This window comes from Mastomys coucha, unplaced genomic scaffold (genome assembly GCF_008632895.1).
Source record: "Mastomys coucha isolate ucsf_1 unplaced genomic scaffold, UCSF_Mcou_1 pScaffold6, whole genome shotgun sequence".
NCBI lineage: Eukaryota > Metazoa > Chordata > Mammalia > Rodentia > Muridae > Mastomys > Mastomys coucha.
Genome location: NW_022196912.1, coordinates 86,066,365 through 86,091,789, shown reverse-complemented (window position 1 = coordinate 86,091,789; position 25,425 = coordinate 86,066,365). Strand labels below are relative to the sequence as shown.

The 25,425-nt window shown below is 39.0% G+C and overlaps 1 protein-coding gene across 6 annotated transcripts in view; it reads right to left on the bottom strand.

Annotated features, from left to right (window-relative positions):
- Kiaa0586 (KIAA0586 ortholog) overlaps positions 1-25,425 on the bottom strand; it is a 102,113-nt gene that overhangs the window by 54,680 nt on the left and 22,008 nt on the right. For 5 of the 6 annotated variants that reach the window (XM_031357591.1, XM_031357590.1, XM_031357587.1 and 2 more), the window contains exons 11-21: positions 24,974-25,182; positions 24,328-24,400; positions 22,964-23,188; positions 21,501-21,675; positions 19,481-19,675; positions 16,682-16,869; positions 14,192-14,302; positions 11,422-11,502; positions 8,659-8,852; positions 7,385-7,503; positions 566-765 (exon numbers count right to left, since the gene is read on the bottom strand). In XM_031357591.1, the coding sequence (XP_031213451.1) occupies positions 566-765; positions 7,385-7,503; positions 8,659-8,852; positions 11,422-11,502; positions 14,192-14,302; positions 16,682-16,869; positions 19,481-19,675; positions 21,501-21,675; positions 22,964-23,188; positions 24,328-24,400; positions 24,974-25,182 (1,770 nt within the window). The remainder of the gene's footprint in view (positions 1-565; positions 766-7,384; positions 7,504-8,658; positions 8,853-11,421; positions 11,503-14,191; positions 14,303-16,681; positions 16,870-19,480; positions 19,676-21,500; positions 21,676-22,963; positions 23,189-24,327; positions 24,401-24,973; positions 25,183-25,425) is intronic. The other variant, XM_031357589.1, reaches the window with a different exon arrangement.

Here is a 25,425-nt window from a genome sequence, read left to right as displayed (position 1 = left end):
AAAAAAAAAAAAAAAAAAAAAAGATTGTCTGCTTCAAGAGACCAGATGCCTTCTTCTGGCTTCTGTGGGTACTGCATGCAAGTAGCAAACAGACAAAACATCCAGACTTGAATCCAGTTCAAGACCACCTTCAGGTGCATAGTGACTTCAAGGCCAGCTTGGGCTACAAGAAACCTAATCTCAAAAAATAATAAGAAAATGCTAGGGAAAGTGTTAATTACATTACCAAGGAATAAAATTCTATCACAATCTATGATTTTATAACATTAAGTTTAAAATATATCTTTATTTATGTAGGTGTGATGGCCGCTACACGTAATAGTAGCATTTTTACATATATACATATATTTTTACATATATACTGAATATACATATATTATATTGAGCTTGAGGCCACCCTGTGCTAGAGACAGCTTGGACTATAGGGAGAGATTATCTCAAGCAAACACAGACAGACAGACAAAAAGACAGATAGACAGACACACACACACAGATTGCTCTTTAATAATGCCTAAGATATTCCCCACAATTCTTAAGTTACAAGAGAATGGAAAGTCATTCCTACCGAGAGGCTAGTTTCCTTTCTTGAAAGATCACCAGAAACACTTGTGGCTGCAGGCCTTTGCTTCTCTGCCTCTCTGTCAGCTACCATGACAGCAATGGTCTCAGCCAGAGCTTCATTGACAAAATGACTGATCATGTCTGAGTTCACAGGAACTCCGGCATCAACCATACGCTGGAGTGCTCCACTGCTTGTGCCTGCGACTAAAAAACAAGAACTTCAGATAATGCTAAGAAACATGGTTGCAGCCACACCTTACTTCTCTTACAGTCTTCAAAGGCTGGTAGATATGTGTGTGAGCATGGAAGGAGAAGTGAACACTGAGAAGAGAAGCAAAGCTACTTGCCACAAAAAAGAAAGATACAGCTTAATTGAACATCCTTTTCTATAAACCAAGGGGGAGAAAAACACACAAGTAAAAATTCACTTAATATGCCTTCTTCCCCACCACTGGAGAAGTTAATGAAAAATATTACATATATACCAAATTTCCTCAGCTGTAAACAATTCTATTTCCACTCCCGGCCCAAACACAAGGGTACATTAAGCAAGAGGTAAGCTTTCTCTCTCTCTAGCTCTCTAGGGACATTGCATGCTAAGCCTCCTCAAGCTTCTAGAGCAGGATTTGGGAAGTAAAAGATCATGCTATAAAAGAATAGGCTATCCCAAGAGTGGAAAGACAGAAAGAAGAAATGTTTTTTTAAAAAGGACACGTGGTGCACATAAAATAACGCAAACAAACATACACACATACATTTTAAAAAATTAAATAAAAAAGGAAGAACAGAAACATCTACAGATTTATGGCCAATTAGTTTTCAGTAAAAATATTAAGATAATTCAATGGAGAAAGGATAATCTCTTAAAGAATACTAGAGAAGCTGGGCAGTGGTGGCGCACGCCTTTAATCCCAGCACTTGGGAGGCAGAGGGCAGAGGCAGGCGGATTTCTGAGTTCGAGGCCAGCCTGGTCTACAGAGTAAGTTCCAGGACAGCCAGGGCTACACAGAGAAACCCTGTCTCAAAAAACCAAAAAAGAAAAAAGAAAAGAAAAAAACAGAAAAGAAAAAAAAAGAAAAAAGAATACTAGAGAAATCTGAAATCCCTATGCAAAAGGAGAAAGAAAAGAAAAAATGAAGAGCATTTTTCATCCTCATTTTATAACTCAAAATATACTATGAATATTGAAAGAATCACTGAATGGTAGAGGTAGGTTCTAGCCTAGCTTGAGCAAGGGTCCTGGGTTCAGTCCCTGGAACACACACAGACACACAGACACAAACAGGCACACACGTGCGCATGCACAAATGAAAGAAAACCTATATATCGCAGTTAGCTTGTTAGCCATTATACTACTCAGCTTATTCAGAGACGGGCAAATAAGGACCACAGCACTGCTTGGGGTATCATGGTACCACCATTTGGAAAATGCTCAGCAAGTCTTGATGTCCATTTATTTATCACATGACAGAGATAAATTAAAAGTTGTGTCCAAACAAAAAATTGTCAGCAAGCATTCTGATCAGTTTTATAACAGACCCAAACTAAAGGCAATATCAACCAACTGGTAAGTGGATTAACAAATTATGACATATTCAGCATATAATACTAACCTAAGCAAAAATATGATTGCCAAAATATTAAACTAGGATAGGCAAATTGGTTAAGAGGTAAACTGCTTCCAGCCCTGCCTGACCACCTGAGTCAGCCCCTGGGACCATAATGGAGGGAGCAAACCAACTCCTTCAAGTTGTCCTCTGATAACCAGAGCACACTGTAGCATACACAGACAGACAGGCAGGCAGGCAGGCAGGCAGACAGGCAGACAGGCAGACACACACACACACACACACACACACACACACAAAAACCCATGTTATATGATACTCATGTATGAAAGTCTTCAAAAATATGACAGAGATCCAAACACAGTTGTTGAGGCCACTGCACAGAGGTGAAGGCTACGAACTATCTACAAAGCAGCATAGGGATACTTTGATATTGACAGAAATGTTTTCTGACATGACTGAATGCATAAGTATTTTAAAACTGTCAAACTGTATACTTAGAACTGATGAATTTGAAGCCAACTAAATTACAACTGTAAAGAGACTGATGTCTTTCATTTCATATATACACACACACAATTATATATGCATATATGTATATTCTTTAAGAACCTTCTACAGAAGTATTAACTCATTTCCATATGACCCCTCAACCGGTCCTTACTGTTAGCTGGCCCTCCCTTAAACTCCCTCTCTGCTCCCCATTCCCATTTAACCTTCCTGCTTCAGTACCCACCCACCCCCAACCCCCAGCCCCACCCAGGGTATTTTAGTCCCCTTTCCTTGGGAGATCCTCCCCTCTCGTGTAGCCCCCTTTTCCATACCTAAGCTCTGTGGCTATATGGATTATAGCATGCCTATGAAAGGCTTTAAAGCCAACATTCACTAACACAAAGACCTAGACCAGACAAAACGCAGAGGGTGAGAGACTTTGGAATACTCAGTCCTAAATGGGACATCTTCATCAATCCTCGCCTCTCAAGGCTCAGGGGTTTATGCAGAATAGGAGGTGGGAAGATTGGAAGAGCCAGAGAGGATGGAGACACCAAAAAACTGTGTCCAGACACAACAGGACTGACACACATGAACTCAGAGACTGTGGCAACAAGCATAGGGGCTATACAGATTCAAGCCAGACTGAATCCCAAATGAGAAAGGGAAGCCGGCACAAGCTCCCCATGTCAGGAGCCATCTAGGAGAGGCTAAAGGGTACAAGGGATGTTCTGGAGATGACACATTGTTTTGCATGGCTGCGATGGATGATTCTGAGTTGCAAGGGTTTTGGAAATCTCATCTCAGGATTGATTCTTATTGTTGATATGCCTTTCCTGTCATTATTAAATTAATATAGCAATTCTTGGCCATCAGCCCACTCACTCTATTGGGACGGTTTTCTGCAGATCAACCAAATATACTCTTTTGTAACAATGCTAGAGAAATAAATTGAGGATTTTATAATTATTCTATAGAATTCCTGAGCCTTCTGTAATATGAAAGCTGCAATTAGGGTCCTATAAACCTTCATGTGTCATGAGCTAATTGCACTAAGATAGAAAGCAGGCTTGAAACGGAATTATGATCAGGGAAAAATTCTTTTTAGGCCGAATGTAAAACCATTATCTGATAACTAAAGGTCACAAACTGAGAATGAACAATTTATAGTACGTGCAAGGACAGAAGATAAAATATTGACTGGATTTATCTATACAAAACTCCAACTAATGAGACACAAGACAGATATTTGCCTCTTGACAAAACTGTGGTAATTTAGACATAAGAATTATTGTTTTAAACTCTTACTAAACCTGTGGAGCTAGTGACAGATAATGAATGCTAAATAAGATAACTAGTTTTACTGGAAACACTCGTAAACATCTCTGTCATTTCTTTTTATTCAATTTACAATTTGAATTTATTTGAACTTGTTGTGAACTTTGAAAAAAGATGCTTAGAATACCATGTGTTCTATACCCAGAAGATGCTCCAACATGTAATAAGGACACATTCTCCACTATGTTCATAGCAGCCTCATTTATAATAGCCAGAAACTGGAAACAACCCAGATGTCCCTCAACAGAGGAGTGGATACAGAAATTGTGGTACATCTACACAATGGAGTACTACTCAGCTATTAAAAACAATGAATTTATGAAATTCTTAGGGAAATGAATGGATGTGGAGAATATCATCCTGAGTGAAGTAACTCAATCACAAAAGAACACACATGGCATGCACTCTCTGATAAGTGAATATTAGCCCAGAAGCTCAGAATAGCCAAAATATAATCCACAAACCACAAGAAATTCAAAAAGAAGTAAAACCAAAGTGTGGATGCTTTGTTCCTTCTTAGAAGGGGGTACAAAATACCCATCTAAGGAGTTGCAGAGACAAACTATGGAGCAGAGACTGAAAGAAGGACAATCCAGAGACTGCTCCACCTGGCAATCCTTCCCATATACAAGCACCAAACCCAGACACTATTGTGGATGCCAGCCAAGTACTGGCTGACAGGAGCCTGATATAGCTGTCTCCTAAGAGACTCTGACAGTATCCAACTAATACAGAAGTGGAGGCTCACAGCCATCCATTGGACTGAGCACAGGGTCCCCAATGAAGAAACTAGAAAAAGGACCCAAGGAGCTGAAGGGTTTGCAGCCCCTTAGGACAAACAACAATATGAACTAACTAGTACCCTCCGAGCTCCCAGGGACTAAACCACCAACCAAAGAGTACACATGGTGGGACTCATGGCTCCAGCAGTATGTGTATAGTAGAGGATGGCCAAGTCAGTCATCAGTGGGAGGAGAGGCCCTTTGCCCTGTGAAGGTTCTATGCCCCAGTGTAGGGGAATGCCAGGGCCAGGAAGGGGGAGAGGGTGGGTTGGTGAGGAGGGGGATGGGGGAGGGAACAGGGTTAGTTTTTGTTTTTGTTTTTGATATTTTTTCGGAGGGGTAACCAGGAGAGGAGATATCATTTGAAATGTAAACAAAGAAAATATGTAATTAAAAAAAAAAATACCATGTGATCACATGTCCTGAAAAAGTACAAGAACCAGGAACGACAACAAAAAGAGCAGAGCGGAACAGAGGCAGAGCCGAGCAGTGCACAGCAGAGCAAGCAGAGAGCAGGGTAGGCTCCTTCCTGCCATGAGGCAGGTTTCTTCTAAACAGCCAGTTTCTTCTTACTGACAAGGACAGGCCTTTTTTATACTCAATAAAAAGGTAGTTTTTTTTCTTTCTCTAATCAATAAAGGCTGAAGCTTATTTTTCATCCAGAATGAGTGAGGTTTTTCTGCGTTGGCACTTGCTCAATGAAAACTGCTTATGGGGGCTTTTGTTCCATCCACCAAATATATGTAAGATGAGGTATGTATATGTAAGTATGTAAGTTGAGGTGAAAGATGGTTGGGCCCAACAAAAAGGTGAATGTGTGTATGAACGTGTGTATCTATGCATATTTGCTTGTGTAAATGTTTTTCTATCTGTGAGCATGTCTTTCTTTTCCTGGCTCACTAAGTTGTTCCAAGCTTCCCTTTCGTCTGGCCAGCAGCAGGCAAAGAGAGAGGAGCCTTAGCAATACTCCTCTCCTGAACTCCCTGCTGCTACACAGCATCTGTTAACTGCCAGAGAATTATACCCTAAGTTGATAATGTAAGTAAGAGTTAACTTTACCACTGCTTAGTCAAGCAACAGAGAATTATAAATAATAAGAGAGAAGCTGTGTTCCACTTCAACCCAATTCACCCAGGATGACCCCTGGCATCCCATCTCTTGCCAAGAAGTTATCCCCAAGCTTGCAAAAGAAAAGTCAGTTTTCTCTAGAGGAGTCTCACTGGATAGAGTGACCAGACTTAAGGGTAGGACCCATCCCCAGTAAAAGATGGCCAAAACAAAATGAATGCAAGGGTAATTCTATAGACCTTTTTGTATCTTATTGCTTGCTTGCTTTATATATGTATGTATGTATGTATGTATGTATGTATGTATTTTGGTTTTTTGAGACAGGGTTTCTCTGTATAGCCCTGCTGTCCTGGAACTCACTCTGTAGACCAGGCTGGCCTCGAACTCAGAAATCCGTCTGCCTCTGCCTCCCAAGTGCTGGGATTAAAGGCGTGAGCCACCACTACCCAGCTTAGCTTTATTTTTGACTTTGTGTTCTTATGGGTTTCGGTGTGTGTTTCTTGTGCTTTTTCTTACCATTTTTGAAATTCTGGTTTGTCTGCCTGTTTGTTTTCTAAAAGAAGAAAGGGCATAGAGCAGAGTGACAAGGAGGTAGGGAAGGAAAAATAAAGAAGAGAAACAGGGTGGGGGGTAGAGGAAGGAAAGTAGGAAAAGGAGGGGGAAAAGAAAATTCACAAGGAGTTGCAGGGAACAAGAGGGAGAATTAGAGGAATGGCTCATTTAGCCATTCAGCGAGAACTTAAACCTCATCAGGTATTAGTCAAGGGCTGGGCAAAAGCAGCAGCATCTTGACTCCTGAATAATGTATAGTCTAGTGAGTGAGAAAGACGTGTCAGACAACTGTAATAGATTGATGCTTATTATAAATGTGTGCTGATGATAAGTCTACTCAGCTTAATGGACTACTCCCACAAACTAGGGCTCTGGACTTCAGAGTTAAGTGTGAGGCATTTATGTCTCCTACCTTCCTAAGGATGTAGTGTGGCCATCTATATTATACTCCCATGCTTTCTGAGTGAAGATATAGTTATAGCATACTCTCATTGGCATATCTTTCCCACGACAATGAACTTCTATGCTCTCAAAGCATCAGACAAAATAAATCTTTCCTCTATAAAGTCCCCTTTGCTAGGTACTTGCAGCAAATAGAAAAATAAAAGGAAGTGCCAGGAAGATGGTTTAGTGGGTAAAGGCACCCAGCTATGACCTGAGTAGCTCCTAGAACCCACTGTGGAAAAGACAGAAGTTGTCTCTGACCTGGGCATGCATACACACAGTATTCTATTGTTCCTCCACAAGAACACATACGTATGTGTATTACATAATATATTTATATAATTTATACACAGGCACAGACATGTTTCTGTGGAGGAACAATAGGATCCTAGAGAATGGCTCTGGAACCCCAAAGCTGCAATCTGTAAGAAGAGGGAAGGAATACTAATCTCATCTGCAGAGAAGCAGAAAAGGAGACAGCCAGGACCCATTTGACCTCGGTGTCACAGAAACCCCAGTAATTAAATAAAGGCTTTATCTTTTAACAAGGACAACAACAACAGGTCCCCTCTGACGTACCAATGTCAGGAGCTGACAGTTCACTTGCCTCACTTCCTGAAACACTGGCATCAAGTCTGGCCTGTTGCTGGAGTGGAAGGAGCCCAGAAATAATTCTTGACATTATTTCTTGTTCTACCCTAGAAGTATAAAGTTAAATACACCTGAATTTGGTTAAAAGGATAAAATGTTTGCTATATCACTTTAAAGAATAAGCTGTGCTCCTAGCATGAACATGCGAAAGCTATAGCTGGAAGGAAAAGAACTTGTCTCTCTGGCTAAGACGAGCCCATGAAACTGTCCTTTTGGGAGACATACTGTGACTTCAACTTAGAGCTTCTCAGCCTGACAGAGAGCTCCCTGCAACTGCACTAATTAAGCATACCATTCAAATTAGCCATGTACTTGAAAAGTATGCTTCTCGCTCAGAGCACACATATAAAATCCCTATCAGATCAAAGCTCCAACAAGTTCACTGCGCAGAGTCTGGGACAAGGCAAGTGCTTAAACAGCATCCTTATCCTTAAAAGCCATCCCATACTTCTATCTGTGAGTTTATTAGAGTGATGCAACATTATTTAAAAAAATAAAATAAAATAACAAAAACATAAACATCCAAACTGCAAAGCAGGGTAGGGATTTTCCTTGAAAAAGAAAGAAAAATGTATTTCCAAGGCATTGTTAGGAAGAGGAAAGGAAAAGCGAGTAGTGTAGAGAGAAGAGGCCTTCTTTCAGTATACTTCTTTAGAGAAGCTAATAGTTGTATTAAAAAAATTGTCACATAAATTATAGATGTTTACTGTGGGAAAATTCAGAAAATTAGGTTTGTTTTTTTTTTTTAAATTGGTCAGGTTCACTCATAATCCTAGATTCAGAGATAAGGAGTTAATAACCTGGCATGTATTTCAAACATTTGTTCAACGCAAATTTATTTTAACATCTTAAAAGCTAAGTTTATGGGATGCTAGAGAGATGGCTCAGCAATTAAGAGCACTGACTGCTCTTGCAGGGGTCCTGAGTTCAATTCCCAGCAACCATATGGTGGCTCACAACCATCCATAATGGAATCTGATGTCCTCTTCTGGTGTGTCTAACAAGAGCAACATTGTACTCACATACATAAAATAAATAAATAAATCTAAAAAACAAAAAAAAAAGCTGAGTTTACACTGTGTCTCTGGCTTATTTATACACCAGGATACGATCTTTCACTCTCACTGAATATTCTTCTATGCCATTTCCATTTTTTATCTGCTCTTTTGATTTTATTCACACCAATAAAATTATAAACTTACCACTGAATTAAACTATTTTCCAATGTCTCTTTTCTCTCAATTACTTTATCTAAAATATCAGTAGTGGGACGGAAAGCAGAAACTACGGGAGGAAATGAAGGACCATTATATTTTGTAGGAACAACTTTAACACTTCTGTTAAACTCCAACATTGGTGCAGAGCATTCAGGAATTTCGTCACGTTTTTCTTCTTCCTGGTAACATAATAAAAGCAGACTATTATATTCAAGTATCTGTTCAGCACATGCCAAGCACAGACAAAGGACTCAGCGGTACGAGTTAACAAACATTCACAAACAGACAAGAAACTTTCTTCTTAGGTGGTATGACATTAACTATGTTATACACACTACACTATTAATCAAACATAACACTGGAGAAAATGCATTTTTTTTTAAAGATTTATTTATTTATTGTTACATGTAAGTACACTGTAGCAGTCTTCAGATGCACCAGAAGAGGGCGTCAGATCTCATTACAGATGGTTGTGAGCCACCATGTGGCTGCTGGGATTTGAACTCAGGACCTTTGGTAAAGCAGTCAGTGCTCTTACCCGCTGAGCCATCTCTCCAGCCCCCGAAAATGCATTTATACAGTCTGTCCTTTTGAAACTCAATGTTCAGGCTCTGGGTATGGTTCAATAGTAGAACACTTATCTACCCTGAGTTTGATTTCACATCACCATACACAACACATTAAAAAAAAAATCAATATTAATTTTGTATTAGTCATGAAGCTAGTAAATTTGGGGAGTCTGGCACTAAACCTTATTAAATATCCAGAAATTTATAAGCTTGATTATCACAAAAAACCCAATGATCCCCAACATTTCTTTATGCTATCAGCATGTGTAGTTTATCTTACACATTACTTTCATCAGATCACATCCCAAAGTTATTGCTCTGATTTCTTTTAACTTTTCCACATGTTTAAAAATAAACAGAATGCTGCTTAGGTACTACATATTATATATAAATGATACGACTTGCATGTACCTAGTCCCCAGCTTCAACAATCATCAACTCACGGTCAACTCTGCCACCTAAATTTCCACCACATCCATTTTCTCTTTCAAAGATCATTGTGATCCAAATTACAGAAATAATTTTATCTATAATTAAATAAGCATCTCAAAAATATCCAGTCTCTTTTTAAATATCACAGCTCACTGGCCGGGCAGTGGTGGCGCATGCCTTTAACCCTGGCACTTGGGAAGCAGAAGCAGGTAGATTTCTGAGTTCGAGGCCATCCTGGTCTACAGAGCGAGCTCCAGGACAGCCAAGGCAATACAGAGAAACCCTGTCTCGAAAGAAAAAAATCATAGCTCATCAATATCCTGTGAGGAATAAAGCCCTCAGACAGAGAGTGCAAGAGCCAGAGTAGAAGAAACCCTTGTCACTCAATCTCAAATCCAACAGTTTCTTCCACTTTCATGTTGAAAAGCCAATTCTACGTTTTTCTTTAAAGATTTATTTTATTTTATTTATTTATTTTATGTGTATGAGTACACCGTAGCTGTACAGATGGCCGTGAGCCATCATGTGTGTGACTGCTGGGAACTGAACTCTGACCCTGCTCGCTACGACATAATTCACTGTAGCTGTCTTCAGACGCACCAGAAGAGGGCGTCAGATCTCATTACGGGTGGTTGTGAGCCGCCATGTGAAAAGCCAATTCTATTAGACAGCAGCAGCATGCTAGGACTATAAAGACAAATAAGGTTCCCAGCCTCAAAACACTATATGGCATTCACATGGGGAAACACATCTCGAGTATAAATACAGTGCCTACCTCTGCATAGTCTAAGAATTAATCTTCATTTAAAATATGTGCTTATTTTATGTGTGTGTGTGTGTGTGTGTGTGTGTGTGTATGTGTGTGTGTGTGTCTGAGTGTATGTGTTCAAGGTATGAGACACCTTACCCCAATAATTTAAAAAATATATTAATTGTTATTTATATTTATTTTTATATTATTTTTATTTATTTTTATATATAATTATATTTTTATTTTTATATTAATTTTTATTAATGGCAGGAGCCATCAGAGGTCAGAGGAAGTTGAAGCCTCTGCACTGGAGTTATAGGCAATGTGAGTCACTGTGGGTGCTAGGAACTGAACTCAGGTCCTCTGTAAGAACAGCAATTACTCTTCACTGCTGAGCCATCTCTCCAGCCCCTCATTTTTCATTAACAAAGTTAGTCTTAGTTTGAAAGTCAAAGAAATGTAAAATGTATTTTCACTAATGCCAAATGTCTTATTCATAACATTAAAATAATCTCATATGTGTCTCCATTTTTCATGTTTTACGTTTCCTACCTCTCTTTCCTGCTTTATTATTTCTATCATTTTCACAACTGACTTCCATACAGGGTTTTCCTTGGACTTTTGACTATTCATAACTTTTTCCCAATATAAACCCAACTTTGCCTCTGGAAATCAAGAGTTAAATGTAATAGAATGGAGGAAGGCAAGCCAGAGGTGAAGGCAGCAGGCATGGTCCAGGTGGGAGACAGTAGATTAGCATTGAGTTTATGAAGACAACATTACACTACAGGGAAAAACCAACCAACCAATCAAACAAACTTCATAATCTTTAAAAGAAATTTAAATAAGAATATTTCAAATTTAAAGTCTACTTAAATCAAAGTAAAGTCATGTTTCTCAAAGCCCTGTAACATAGTTGTAATAGTCAAAATACATTTATCCGCCTGGAAAAATATTTGTAAGAAAATGACTTCCTATGTCTCTAAGCTTTGTTACCTGAATAACATCGATTACTTCATCAAAGTTAGTTCCTGGAAGGGGCGCCTCTTCTTCATCCACCTTCATAAATTCTGGAGACTAAGGAAATATTTTAGAAAGTTTTTTGCCTTCAACTTTAAAATACATATAATCTCTCATATTTTCACATATATTATTTATAATCTTAGTATAGCCCTGTTATTTCAATATTCAGTTTAGGAGTGATTTAATTAGTAAATGACGGACAGGTCAGTCCTCAATCTATTATCTCATCATTTCAAGAATGATAGAAAAAATTATTGTTGTTGTTGTTTTGGTTTTTCAAGACAGGGTTTCTCTGTGTAACCTGAGCTGTCTTGGAACTTGCTCTGTAGACCAGGCTGACCTAGAACTCACAGAGATATGCTTGCCTCTGCTTCCCAAGTGCTGGGATTGCAAACTTGTGCCACCACCACCTACCCAAAAATTTATTCTCAATAAAAATATATTTTTTTAAATTATTGGGGTAAGGTGTCTCATACCTCTTAACTCCAGAACTCAGGAGGCCATGAAAAGATTACTGGGAGTTTAAAGCTGCCGGGGGCTACTATGAGTTCTAAGATAGTCTGGACTACAGTGTAAGACCCTGTCTCGAAAGACAAACACAAATATCAGTCTGACATTTAAACTACACTAACAAATACAAGTGTGAAGACTTTTTTTATTTCTTTATTTTATTTTGTGTATATCCACAATGGCATCAAAGCCTTCATGTGAAGGGTCAAAGGATAATTACAGGTCAGTTTTCTCCTGATATCACGTGGGTCTTGGGGATTACACAGGTCCTATGGCTTAGCTGCAAGAACTCTTACCCTGTGTGCCCTAAGTGGGGACTGCAGGTGAAAAATTTGAAGAACTATCAACAGGCTAGTTTTACACCCCAAGAGAAACAGTTCCATGTGTAGCTATGTAAGTGTACACATTCACAGACTCACAAAAGATAGAAACAGATTCAAATCATTTTAAAAGTAAAGAAAAACAGGGCCAACAAGATGGCTCAGTAGGTCTTTACCTGGCTTATACTTGTCAACAAGCCAGACAATCCAAGTGTGATTCTGAGAACCACATAACGTTAGGAAAGAACTCCTGAAAGTTGTCGTCTGCACGCGCCCATGCACATGCATTACACACCAAATAAAAATGTACTCTAAGTTAAAAAGCAATGGATTATTAGAGTGATGTGTCTCAGGTTACAAGCACTTGTTGCTCTTGCAGAGACGGTCTGGTTCACAGCACCCACACCAAGCAGACACAACTGCCTATAACTCCAATTTAAGGGAATCCAGTGCCCTCTGGCCTCTACGGGCACCTGCATGCGCTTGACGGGCACATGCATGCATTAAACGCCTCACACAGGCTCCCACACATAAATTTAAGAAATGAATAAGTCTTTAAAAAAATCTTAATAAAAATAAAATTATCTTCAAGCTTTCCATATATAGGCCTTACTATATAAACTCATCACTAAAAGTGAGAGCAGTTTCTTGCTGAGAACAGAATTATATATAATCCAAAATGTATTATTTGTTATTATACATGTTCCAATAAACTTCTAAGAAAAACAAAATTACTTACAAAAAAAGTTAGTTAGAGTGGGTATAAATTCCATTTAGGATAAATCCTAATACATAATTTCATAATCATGAAAGACTTTTGAGCTCTGTCACCCCCTCTGCCCGTTAAACGAAGTCTCATTGTGTTGGCCTGGCTGCCCTGGAGCTGGCGAAGCAGACCAGGCTGGCCTCAAACTCACAGAAATCTTCCTATCTCTACCTCCTACATGCTGGGATCAAAGGTGTGCAAACTGTGCCCGACTGATTCGTGACTTTAGCTTCTAGTTTGCTTGTTTCATTCTAAGCTGAGGTCTCATCACGGAGCCCTTATGTCGCTGGCCTCAGACTCACAGACATCGGCCTTATTCTCACACGGTGCCCAGCAACTGTTTTTTACTCTTAAAAACTATAAACTCCATGATCAATTTAATATATTAGACACCAAAAATACGTTAGTGTTATTTTACTATAATAAAAGTCATTACTATCATTATTCAGAAGCAAAGTAATACAAGAAAATGTGTATTTTTCCATGTTAACAATGTGATAAAATATATACTACTTGTCAGTATTATAAACTACTTGTCAGTACTAAAATTCAAATTCTGGACAGGTAAAGGCACTTGCAGCCAAGCTGGAAAACCTGAGTTTGATCCCCAAAACCCATATGTGGTAGAAGGAAAAAACAGACTCCCCATTACTTGTTCTCTGACTTCCACATGTGTACTGTGGCATGCACATACGTGTAGGTGTACATGCACATACACACATATATAGACATACACAATAAATGTGTAAAAAAATTCACATTCCAATTTACAATTTTCATGTAAATCAAATATTACCAAAGACATAGAAATTCTTCACCTGTGAAAGTCTCACAATTAACATGTTATACCAAAAATTATCATATTTTAAAGATCTCAAAGCAACTTCTTTAGAAATTTGTAAATAATATAACACTCATTTCGATTTTGGCATATGCTGAAATTATTGTTACATGTTATGACTTATGTAGCTATGCCTGGAACTCACTCTGTAGAACAGGCTGGCCTCAAACTCATAGAGATCTGACTGCCTTTTGCATCCCAAGAACTAGGCTTCAAAGTAGGAGCTACCACCTCTACCATAATATATTATGCTAAGAGTTCTGCATGGAGTAACAGTTAATGATATGAGAGGCCTTGGAAACCTACCTGGATCCAGGTGTGCAGGGGAGGAAGGCAGGCTTCTTTGGGACTTGGCAAAGGGGAGGCCGCGTCAGTACTGCTGTAGGAAACGCTATCAATATCCACACTAGGTAATATCTACAATGGAACAGAACATTGGGCTTTGTGTTTACCACTATGACTTAAGTAACTATCAAAAACAGACAACAAAATATGCCCTTAAAACTTTTATTGTAGCTAACAGATACTTTGAATTATGAACGCATATTATACTAAGTATTTAAAGAAAAACACAAAATCCTACCTTAAGATAACTTCACTTCCATGACCTATACTCTTTCTCTGTTTACCATCTAAACAAGGTAAGTGTTCTCAGCCCTGAGTTTTCACTGTTATTAGTTCATACTACCTGCTTCTTCTTCTTCATTTTATTTTTTTATTTTATATTTTGATCTTCTGAGACAGGGTTTCTCTGTGTGGCCCTGGCTGCCCCGAAACTCATTCTGTAGTCCAGGCTTGCCTCAAACTCACAAAGATCTGCCTGTTTCTGTCTCCCAAGTGCTGGGATTAAAGGGAGTGTGACATGCCTGGCCTTATCCTGTCTCTTTACATAATATTAAAGGATTTTACATTCCTTATTCAACCATATTCCTTATTGCCAGTTTTTCCCACTGTTACACATAGATCCAAATAACAACGCAACATCTTCATATATGCACTGTTTGCTTTCTTCCCAAACTACATTATGTTTAGATAGATTTTGATGAACTTCTGGGCCCGCAGTGCATAGATATTCAATGTTCTTTGTAATTACTGGCAAAATCCTATCCGTTTCTGTTTACATCACCAAAAAAAACTCATAACTCTAAGTTTTAACTAGACATCAACTAAAATAAGCAGTTTTGCAACAGCAATAATTACATGGGAATATATTATCCTTTTGTAAATTTTTATTATCTTAGCTACAAGCAAAACTTACATTTAATTTCCTTATTCTTAAATGTACTTACCCCTCTTGTAGAATCTCATTCACGTACCTAGACAAAATCTAGATTTAGAACTACATTTTCTTATGACTTACAGAAGTCTTTATATTTAAAGCAAATCCTTTCCCAGGCTCTTGCTTTCATTTGTTCTCACTGTATCCTTTGTAAGGTTCTTATATATATATATAACCTTTAGATTTAAGATACAAATCTCTCTTTCCTATTGTATTTAAAGTATCTTTGCCAAAGTCCAGAATTTGCTTCAGTTTTAATAAAAAATTCAATGAATTAAATTATCTCCAAATTTTTATGGTTTGTTTTTTCTAATTTCAACTGGCCAATTTGGAGAACATTTGCTACACAGTAAGAACTTGAAGCCTAAAACTAATCTTTTCTTATGTCATTAAGACAAATACAACACACATTATTTCACTTATAACAAACCTCTACCATGTTGTTCACTCTTTCTAAATGGTGAAGCTGATTCTGAAGTCCCACTGCACTGCTCTAGTAACCAGCAGGGGTATCTCAGAGCCTACGCGGCTTAGCCCTCAACCTGACCTCAAACTCCTGACCTTCCAACCTCTACCTCTCAAATGTTGCCTCAAACCACATGCCCAGCTCATAACGAAACTCTCTTCTAAACTTTTTCTAAACTCTTTTCTTCCAGATATCAAAATTATCCTAAAGTTCAAGTTTAAAAAGACCAAGATCTCATGTTATTTTTTAAAAAATAGCCTTTCACTAAAATTGCACATTAAGTTGGGAAGAACAGTTAACTTGAATAGTTTTTGCGTATAAAAATAAGTTCTACATTCATTCAAGTCCTATGATTGGGTAAAGTTTGAAGTAATGATTATATTAGTCACACCCTCCACTAACTCTATTGTTTCTTTTATTGTATGTTTTGGTTTGTGTATTTATTCACTTGTTTATTATTGAGGCAGTGACTTCCTGTGCAGCCCTAGCTAGCTAGTAAGCTAGCTAGAAACTTGCTAGATGGACCAGGCTTGCCTTGAACCTGTGGCAAACTTCCTATGGTGACCTCCTGGGTGCTTAGACTACAGGTATGTATCATCTATCTATCTATCTATCTATCTATCTATCTATCTATCTATCTATCTATCTATCAATATATCTATTTTAGGTATATGAATACTCTCTGTTCATACATCTGCATGCCAGAAAAGGGCATCAGATCCCATTACAGATGGTTGTGAGCCACCATGTGATTGCTGGGAATTGAACTCAGGACCTCTAGAAGAACATCCAGTGCTCTTAATCTTTGAGCCATCTCTCCATCCCCATGTACATTCTTTTAGACGACTGCCCCAGCCCTGTGATATGGGTCACTGACTTAGGAGGGTACTTTAAACACTACAGAGCAAGCCTAGTGGCATCACATTAAGACCACAGTTTTGTACTAATAAAGGCACCTCGGTGAAAGCAAGGTCTTCATAAAGTTATGCAATGAACTGGGATAAGTCGGTCACTTGGGCTGTAAAGGGTTTGCTCGTGCACCCGGGCATACCTGGACAGAGAGCTGGGGAGGATCCTTCTTCTCCGATTTCATCTCTACAATGGCTACGTTGGGTTTCTTGACTCCAGCATTTCCTTTTCGAGGTGCCGGAGGAATAGAAGTAGTGACAGTTACAGGGCGTGACTTGTTTCCTACGACTCCAGCAGGTGGCATGGAGTCACTATTGCTCTGGGTTTGTCCTATGAAATGTAGGGCACAGAATGAGTCAGCTGTTTCCAAGACAAAAGGAAAATCAAATTTAATGCCTGGATCTTTGTGACTGGTCTTGCTCACAAAAGGAAAGCAGCATCCTGCAATTTCCTCTCTCCTCACCAACCACCATGGTCCACATGTGCCCACCATGTCAGCCTCTTCATTATTTGTACGTAATTTCCATTTCATACATACTATCCTAGTGCTTAAAATAAAGGTTAGTACCTGCCTATTAGAACATGCTCTATACTGTAGGTCTCATTTCAAAGGAGTCCTGCTTGTTTGTTTTTTTAAAGATTTATTTATTATTATAGACAAGTACATTGTTGCTGTCTTCAGACACACCAGGGAGCATCAGATCTCATTACAGGTAGTTGTGAGCCACCATGTGGTTGCTGGGATGTGAACTCAGGACCTTCAGAAGAGCAGTCAGTGCTCTTAACCACTGAGCCATCTTGCCAGCCCTGTCCTGCTTGTTTTTTACATTTCAAAGTAAAGGCTAAGGATCTGGACGTAGTGGCCCAGAGCGACACAGTCATTTCAAGAACCTCAAAGCCTCAGCTCCATGGGAAAAATGGCAAAGCCTTCCCCTGCCTAGGCTCAGGAAATGTCAAAGGCTGCTCTCCTCCTCCAAGGGGAAATGTAGATAGTGTGTAGAGAAAATCTCCACCATAGCTCTCTCCTTCCATGTCCCCTGGGTGTTTCCTCCCCTCCTGAGACTGAACCAATCCAGATTAACTAAGCCTGTCTCCTTGTTTATCTGTATGTACTAATGCTGCGTCCTTATTGAGATCTATTCAACAACACCAGCCTCTCAGTTCAACTGTAATAGTAAACAGGGACCTCCTAGGTGTAGAGGACTCTGCACCGGAGAGCCCAGTCCACTGGATCCCAGCTTTTCTGTATGGCACCTGTGTCCATCTTGTCTTCATTCTCTTGCTGACGCAGTCAGGTTCAAGTCCCCTGAGGCTGTGCACACAGCACATGAGCTTAACTTCCAGCACTCAGATGCCTAGGCTACATGGTGAATGCTGGGTCAGCAGAGTCTAGTATAAGACCTGTCTCACAGACAGACAGACAGACAGACAGACAGACAGACAGGCAGGCAGGCAGGCAGGCGGGCGGGCGGGCAGGCAGACAGAGATAGTAGTCTTCATTTATACTAATAATATACTCTCAGAGAAAGAAATCAGGAAAAATATTTCACTCAAAATAACTCCAAAACATTGTGTTGAATATATTTAATCAAAGAAGTGAAAAGATTTCTACAACAAAAAAACTTCAAGATATTTAAAAAAAAAAAAAAAGGAATTATAGAAGATGCTGACGAGAGAAAGACATCCTGTGCTCTTGGATTGGAAGAACTAATATTATAAAAATGTAATCCCAGCACTTGGGACGCAGAGGCAGGCGGATTTCTGAGTTCGAAGCCAGCCTGGTCTACAGAGTAAGTTCCAGGACAGCCAGGGCTATACAGAGAAACCGTGTCTCGAAAAACCAAAAAAAACAAAAAAACCAAAGAACTATAGAAATCAAATACCCAGGAAATAAGACTGCTAGTCAACAAATAGGAAAATAACTGAATGAAGTTAAAAAAAAAAAAGAAAGAAAGAAAAACAGATGATCACTAAATGTTTTTCAAAGTGCTCAATATCTCTAACCATTATTGAAATACAAACTAAAACTACTTTGGGCATACACATACACACACACACACACACACACACACACACACACACACACACCCATACATGTATATATATGTATAGCTCCAAGTACTTTAACTTATATTTCCATATATGTGGCTAGAGAGATGGTTCAGAACTTCAGAGCACTTGCTGCTCTTCTAGAGAACCAGAGTTCAGTTCCTAGAACCCACATCAGGTGGCTCACAACCACCTACCTGTAAAACTCCAGTTCCAGGGAACTGAATGCCCTATGGCCTTCACGGACACCTGAACACACGTGGTGCACATACACTCGCACAGGCACACACACAAACACTCAAATAAAAATATAATGTTTTTAATGTATTTAGGTTGAAGGGTGGCTCAGTGGTTAGAGTTCCTGTGTTCTTACAGAGACCTGAGGGTCTGTCTCTAGCACCTAGTCATGTGGTCCTTATGCCGTGTGTTCCTGAGTAAAGAAATATAGATATGTGGTATCATACCAGCAGATCTGTCCAATTTTTAATATGATTCTTAGAGATCTCATGTAAGGAGATAACCTACTATTCCCCGAGTATATGATCACCTAGCTTTTACTGATCACAACCTGGTTCAAAAGTACATAACAGTGCTTTAAAGTGTCTCTCCTCATGCATGACAATATTAAAACAAACTTGACTTCTTCAACTATTATCTATGTCAATGGCATGTCAATCATGTCATCTTTAGAAATATACCAAGAGAATATTCCCTGTAAATGAGATTATGGCAAGAACTCACTGTTTAAGAGATCACTGTTACCCTGCATAACCTACATTCTGTGGCTCTCTCCAGACATAAGAAAGTAGGTGACTGTTACAACTTCTGCTACTGATCACAAGCAATGGGCCCCCTCCCCCTTCCCTACAGCCACATATTCATTGTGTCTTACCTAAAAGGATTGCCATAGGAATTAGATGACCTTCCAGGGTACCTGAAACAGTAGGCATTTCTCTGCTTGGGCTGAACATATACTGCTGATCAGCATGAGGTACTGTGGTGATGGGATGCTGTATTTTAGACTCCATTTTCATAAGTGGTGCAGCATGAAAGTCAGTTTGTGTTCTTGCTGACTTGACTTTAGTGCCTATAATAATCATCATTGGCAGATATTTAAAATTCAACAACTATCTATTAGCTAGTCACCTAGAAATACAATTGTTTATCCCAGTAAGATTTCATCCAATTTAATATAGGGTCTCAAGTAGAAATAATACGTAGACCAGAGGTTGGCAAACTTACTAAAAGGCCAGACAGGAATTACTTTGGTCTAACTGGCCATGTAATCTCAGTTGCAACTATTCAACTCTGGTGACACTAGTAATGATCATGAAAGCAGCCATGAATAGCAAATGAACCTGGCAATGGTCAATAAAAATTTACTCATAAAACAGCAGCTAAGGTGGTGGTGGTGCACGCCTTTAATCCCAGCACTCTGGAAGTAGAGGCAGGAAGATCTCTGAGTTTGAGGCTAGCCTGGTCTATGGAGCAAGTTCCAGGGCAGCCAGGAATACACAAAGAAACCTTGTTCCAAGAAAAAAAAAGAACAGAAGGAGGAGGAAGAGGAAGAAGAGGAGAGGAGGAAGAATAAAGGAAAAACTCCCAGCAGCTCACCTGTAGACCACAGCTTGTCTGTCCCTGATACAGTTGTACAGAGCTACTCTGATGTAAGAAAAAGGTTGAAGAACATCTCTTTAAACTCACCAACTTTCCTTCACAATACAAGAAAGTTAACGGCCATTTTTTAGAATAGGACTTCCCCCGACCCCAATCTTCTCATTACAGTTTTGATTGTTCTATATTCTGAATAATCAGCCCTTATCCTATGAAATTATGCACAACTAATCTAATTTTACCCTTATTTAGAATTTATGGAAGTTAGGGTTTTTTTTTATGTTTTATGAAGATCCATATGAACGTTATACTTTAAATTATCAAAATCTGAAAAGTTTGTCAGGCATAATGGCCTAGCACCAGGAGGCAGAGGCAGGAAGACTACTATAAGTTTGAGGCCAGTCAGGGGTACACTGCAGTCCTTTCTTTAGAAAAACAAAATTGAGGGTTGGAGAAATGACTCAGTGGCTGAGAGTGACTGCTGCTCTTCCAGAAGACCTGAGTTTGATTTCCAGCACTCACAACCCAACCACCTGTAGTTCCAGCTCCAAGGGATCAGATGTCCTTTGCTGGCTTCCATGGGCACCCACATACATAAATGAAAATGAAAATAAAAATAAAAATAAATCTTTTTAAAAAAGACAAAACATCTTCTGTAAACTAAATTTTAAAAAAAAAAAATGTAGTGCAAAAATAAAGAAGGAGAGAAAACAAAACAGAAACCCAGCCAGATCTTGGGGCACACACCTTTAAGTTCAGCACTCGGCAGCCAGAGACAGGCAAACCTGTGAGTTGAAGGCCACAGTGGTCTACATATTGAGTTTTAAGACAGCCAGGACTACAAAAACAAGTCTGGTTTCAAAAAAACAAACAACAACAAAAACTAAATTAACAAGTAAAGAGAACAAAACTTCATGTTTGAAAAAGAAAAAAAAATTCAAGTTTGTATTATCTGTGTCTCTAGAGAAGATGAACTTCTTTTCTCCTACAGAGGGGAGAAACCGCAGGTACCAATCGTTAGGATGACGGGCCCGCTGCCTCTCACCGACTGCTACTTTAAAAGACTTACTGAGGATCTGACAGTGTTTTAAAGTCTTAAGCTGTTGTTTTGGAAAGGCTCTCAAAACTCCAAATATAATTTGAACAATAAATCTCCAGTATTTAAGAAAAATATTAGTGTAAACATCATAATCTGCATGCCTTTAAAAATATAATACAAATATAATACAAATATAAAGCAATGTTACGCATTAAGCTTCCCTGTAAACAATGCAGTGACGGACACTGAGCTTCCTTACCTTTTACCCACTCGATTACCCTTGGCCTCTGTGGCTTGGCCTTAGGAGACGGAGAACTGAATCTGAGATACGGCCCTTTCTTAAGAGTGCTGCGATGGCCCTGGTAAACCGGCTTCCCATATATCTGTAACATATAGTCCTCATCTTGCAAAGTTGTGGTTGACTTCAAGAGGCCCTACCAATGCAAAACATGTTACAATTACTATAAAAATAGTAAAATCTTCCACCTAGGAAATATGAGTTTTTATATTACTATGAATAGTCTCAGTTCCTTACGTAATGTTTAAACACATTTTACATAATTATTTTGTTTAAATACAATAAACAGTCGTTAAATGACTTGATATACTCCCAGTTCTACTTTCAATCAAAATGTCACAGAAATGGATTGGAGACATGGACCAGTGATTAAGAATACTGACTGTTCTTCCAGAGGTATTAAGTTCAATTTCCAGCAACCACATGGAGGCTCACAACCATCTATAACTGTAGTCCTGTGGGATCCGATGCCCTCTTCTGATATGCAGACATACATGCAGAAAACATAAACATAAAGCGCATAGATAAATAAATAAATCCCAAGATGGCACAGAAATGAAGCATTTATCAAGCACTAGAGCCAAGCATTAAATTAAATACCTCTCTGCTCGATAATCCAAGCTTAGCATTAAAACACATCAGTGCTGGGTTAGAATGGTAAAGAAAATCCTTCCAAGTATCTAGTACCATGTCTTGAACTCATTAGGCATTGAATGTAATTTTTTAGGTCTAAAGCAGAACATACACAAGAAGATGGAATATGCTTCCCAGGAAAATGGATCTGAGTAATAAGACAGCTGAGTAATCTCTAGGCAGTGGCTCTCAACCTTCCTAATACTGTGACGCTTTAAGACAGCTCCTCACCTCAGGGTGATGCCTAAACATAATTGATTTTGTTGCCACTTCATAACTGTAACTTTGCTGTTATGAATTGTCTCAACCCAGAGGTTGAGAACTGTTACTCTAGACATACCTAGTACATACTGTAATTCTAAGTCTGAACCCTAAAGTTAGGCATGGTACTGTATGCCTGTCCTATCTTCCCAGCTTCCTTAAAGGATAAGGTGGGAAAACTGCTTGAGTTCTAGAGTTTGAGGCTAGCCTGGGCAAGTATGAGAACCTGTCTCCTGAAAAACCAAAAGCCAAAAACAAAAAAACAAAAACCACACTAAGAGGCCTTTGAAGGAAACAAGTACAGATTTTATGTAGGTTTCTACACTACAGGTCCAAAATCTTATAGTCAATAGTACAAATCTGGTCTAGGTTTGTATAGCTCTTGATAGTTTAAAATTCTCATATTTATGTCATTATTTCTATCTTTTAGGAAGTGACTGGGTATACTGTGGCATCTAAACACAAGGCGGGATAGGCTCTCTTCTTCCCTGTCTCTCCTGCTGTGGGCCTGAGGCAGGTGCACTCCTTACATTCCTCTCTTTCTGTAGGCCTGAGGCAGGCATGCTCCTCACAGGTGGACTTGTAAACTGCTCCTGCGTTTGCTTCTGATAATGGCTTCTTGGAATTACAGATCTGTTCATCGTTTTGTCTTGGTTATTGGCTTTAATATCTCTACTCATAGTTGGAGCTTTCTTGTTCCTTTGATTCTTTGGATCAAATCTCTTTTGTTCATAATCTTTCCTCATAAGTTCATCCTAAGGCAAAGAAAATTAAAATTACTTAAGCCAAAACAAATCATAATACTTTCAACACTAACAAATATTAGAATTTATTTACTATATTGTTTAGTACTTCAAAATGCTTTAAAAATAAAGAATATTAGCTTATCCATGAAAAAATACTTTCTGGAAAGATGAACAAAACTAAAGGACTCGAGGCACAGCAGTACAAGCCTGCAACTCCTGAATACAGGAGACAGAAAAAGCTCCAGCTGGAGGCCAGCATGGGTTTTAGAGAGATCCTGCCTCATAAAACAGATGTAAACAAAGCAATCCTAAAACTAAAATCCTAGCAAGTTATGAACATCCAGAGGAGGCAGAGGTGAGGGAGGAGATCATCACTGTGGTTTTATACCTTCAGGTGCCCAAATTACAAGAAGTTAGTAACTTTAGAAGAACAAACTTGAATAAGTACATAATTCATAATGAAACTGAGATGACTATATATAAACTTAAATTATTTGAATACTTATTTAAGCATATTTATATGGAATTAACAGTGATAAAGACATATTCTGCTCATTGGCATACAGTGACAGGTCACTTCATCTTTTTATTCAGTAAGTTATAGTGACTAGTATAAATTCCTTACAAATGCATTCTGTGTGTGTGTGTATGTGTGTGTGTTCGTGCCTACATGCGTGCGTGTGATTCTAAGGAACAATGCTAAAAGCACTTTTTGTGCTCACTGCTGTGGAAGCTGAGCCAACACTTGCCTAGCTATCGTCATGAGTAAAATGCAAGCGCACTGGAGGAAAGCAACTGCCTTGTGTTCTAAGACAAAAATTAATGGTTACCTTGCCTAGTTCTATGCCTTCAAATACACAAAAGTTAAGATTTGATGTCTGGAGACATGCTACACTCATCATGGGTGTAAGAAAGATTGCCCACCCCTGGAACTGACTGTCCCATGAGTGAGGACTTTGGTGTGCTTGCCTAAGTGAGTCAATGCTTCTCAATCTGCTGTTTGAAACACCTCGCAGGCAGAATTTCATTGTCTGTTTAGAGTTTACTAAATAAAACAGACACATTAAAAAGAAAAGACACATCAATAAACTGGAATTTATGCTATATTCTGAGAACTGACTTAATTTCCATTTTTTTCCATAACATACCTGGATTTCTGCCGAAATGATTTTAATCCATTCATCTACTTTCTTTCTGATCCTAATTTTCTCTGACATCTCTCTACAAAAGAGAAAAAAGAAATGTTGTTAAATTAGCCTTAATATACTGCAAGTAGGACCAGGATCCAGTGAGTCTAGTCTAGTTTTAAAGCTACGTGTAACACAATGCCCTTCCTGAGAAAACAAAAAATGATGGTATTCATTAAATGTTATAAGGAAAGTGTCTGTGAAGAACTGGAGAAGTGTCAGGAGGAAGAAAAAATGAGATGGAAAACTGCAGTCAGTAAAACACAGGACCTCATGCCTATCCACGCCAGGTCCCACATCCTCAGAGGTCACACATGAAAACACAATAAGTATGCATAGTGAGTGCTGAGAAAAGAGATTGGAGGGCGGGGCCCGCAGGGTGGAGAGCGCGCTCAGCAGGTGAGAGCACTCGGTTCCTAGCACTCACAACCATCCCTGACTCCAGTTCCTGGGGATCATCTCTGAACTCTGTGGGTACTAGGTACACACATGGTACACACACAAACATGTAGGGAAAACACTCTTACACATAAATGAATTTTTAAAAAAGAAAGTAAGCAAATCTAGCAGCTTCATTAATAGGATATGATGCCTACACCTGCCTCACCTATTGGTAGCTAAAGCACTGATAAACGAGTACACAGCAGCTCCATCCTTTGCACGAATGATAGCTTCCAGGTTTTCTTCTAGTACTTTTTTATTGTTTTGTACTCCTCTCAGAATCTTCGCAGCATCTTTCAAGACAGACCTCGTATTGGTTGTCTGGAGCGTAGCAGGATGATCTAAAAGCCTCAAGGTAACTGGAGATTGCTTTACCTTAAGAGAAATTGAAGGCAGAAATTTACTATGTTAGACTTACATTGACTGTTTTAGTCTAAAGAAAAAGTACTGGGAAAATGGCAGCAGCTCAGAGCAGACACTGCTCTTCAGAGGACTGGAGTTCATTCCCCAGCACTTTTATCAGGTGCCTTGCCTCCATCTGGACTCTGGTTCCAGGGCATCTAACACCCTTTTGGCTTCCTTGAGTACATGTTGCATATATATGTGTTCGTTTGCGCG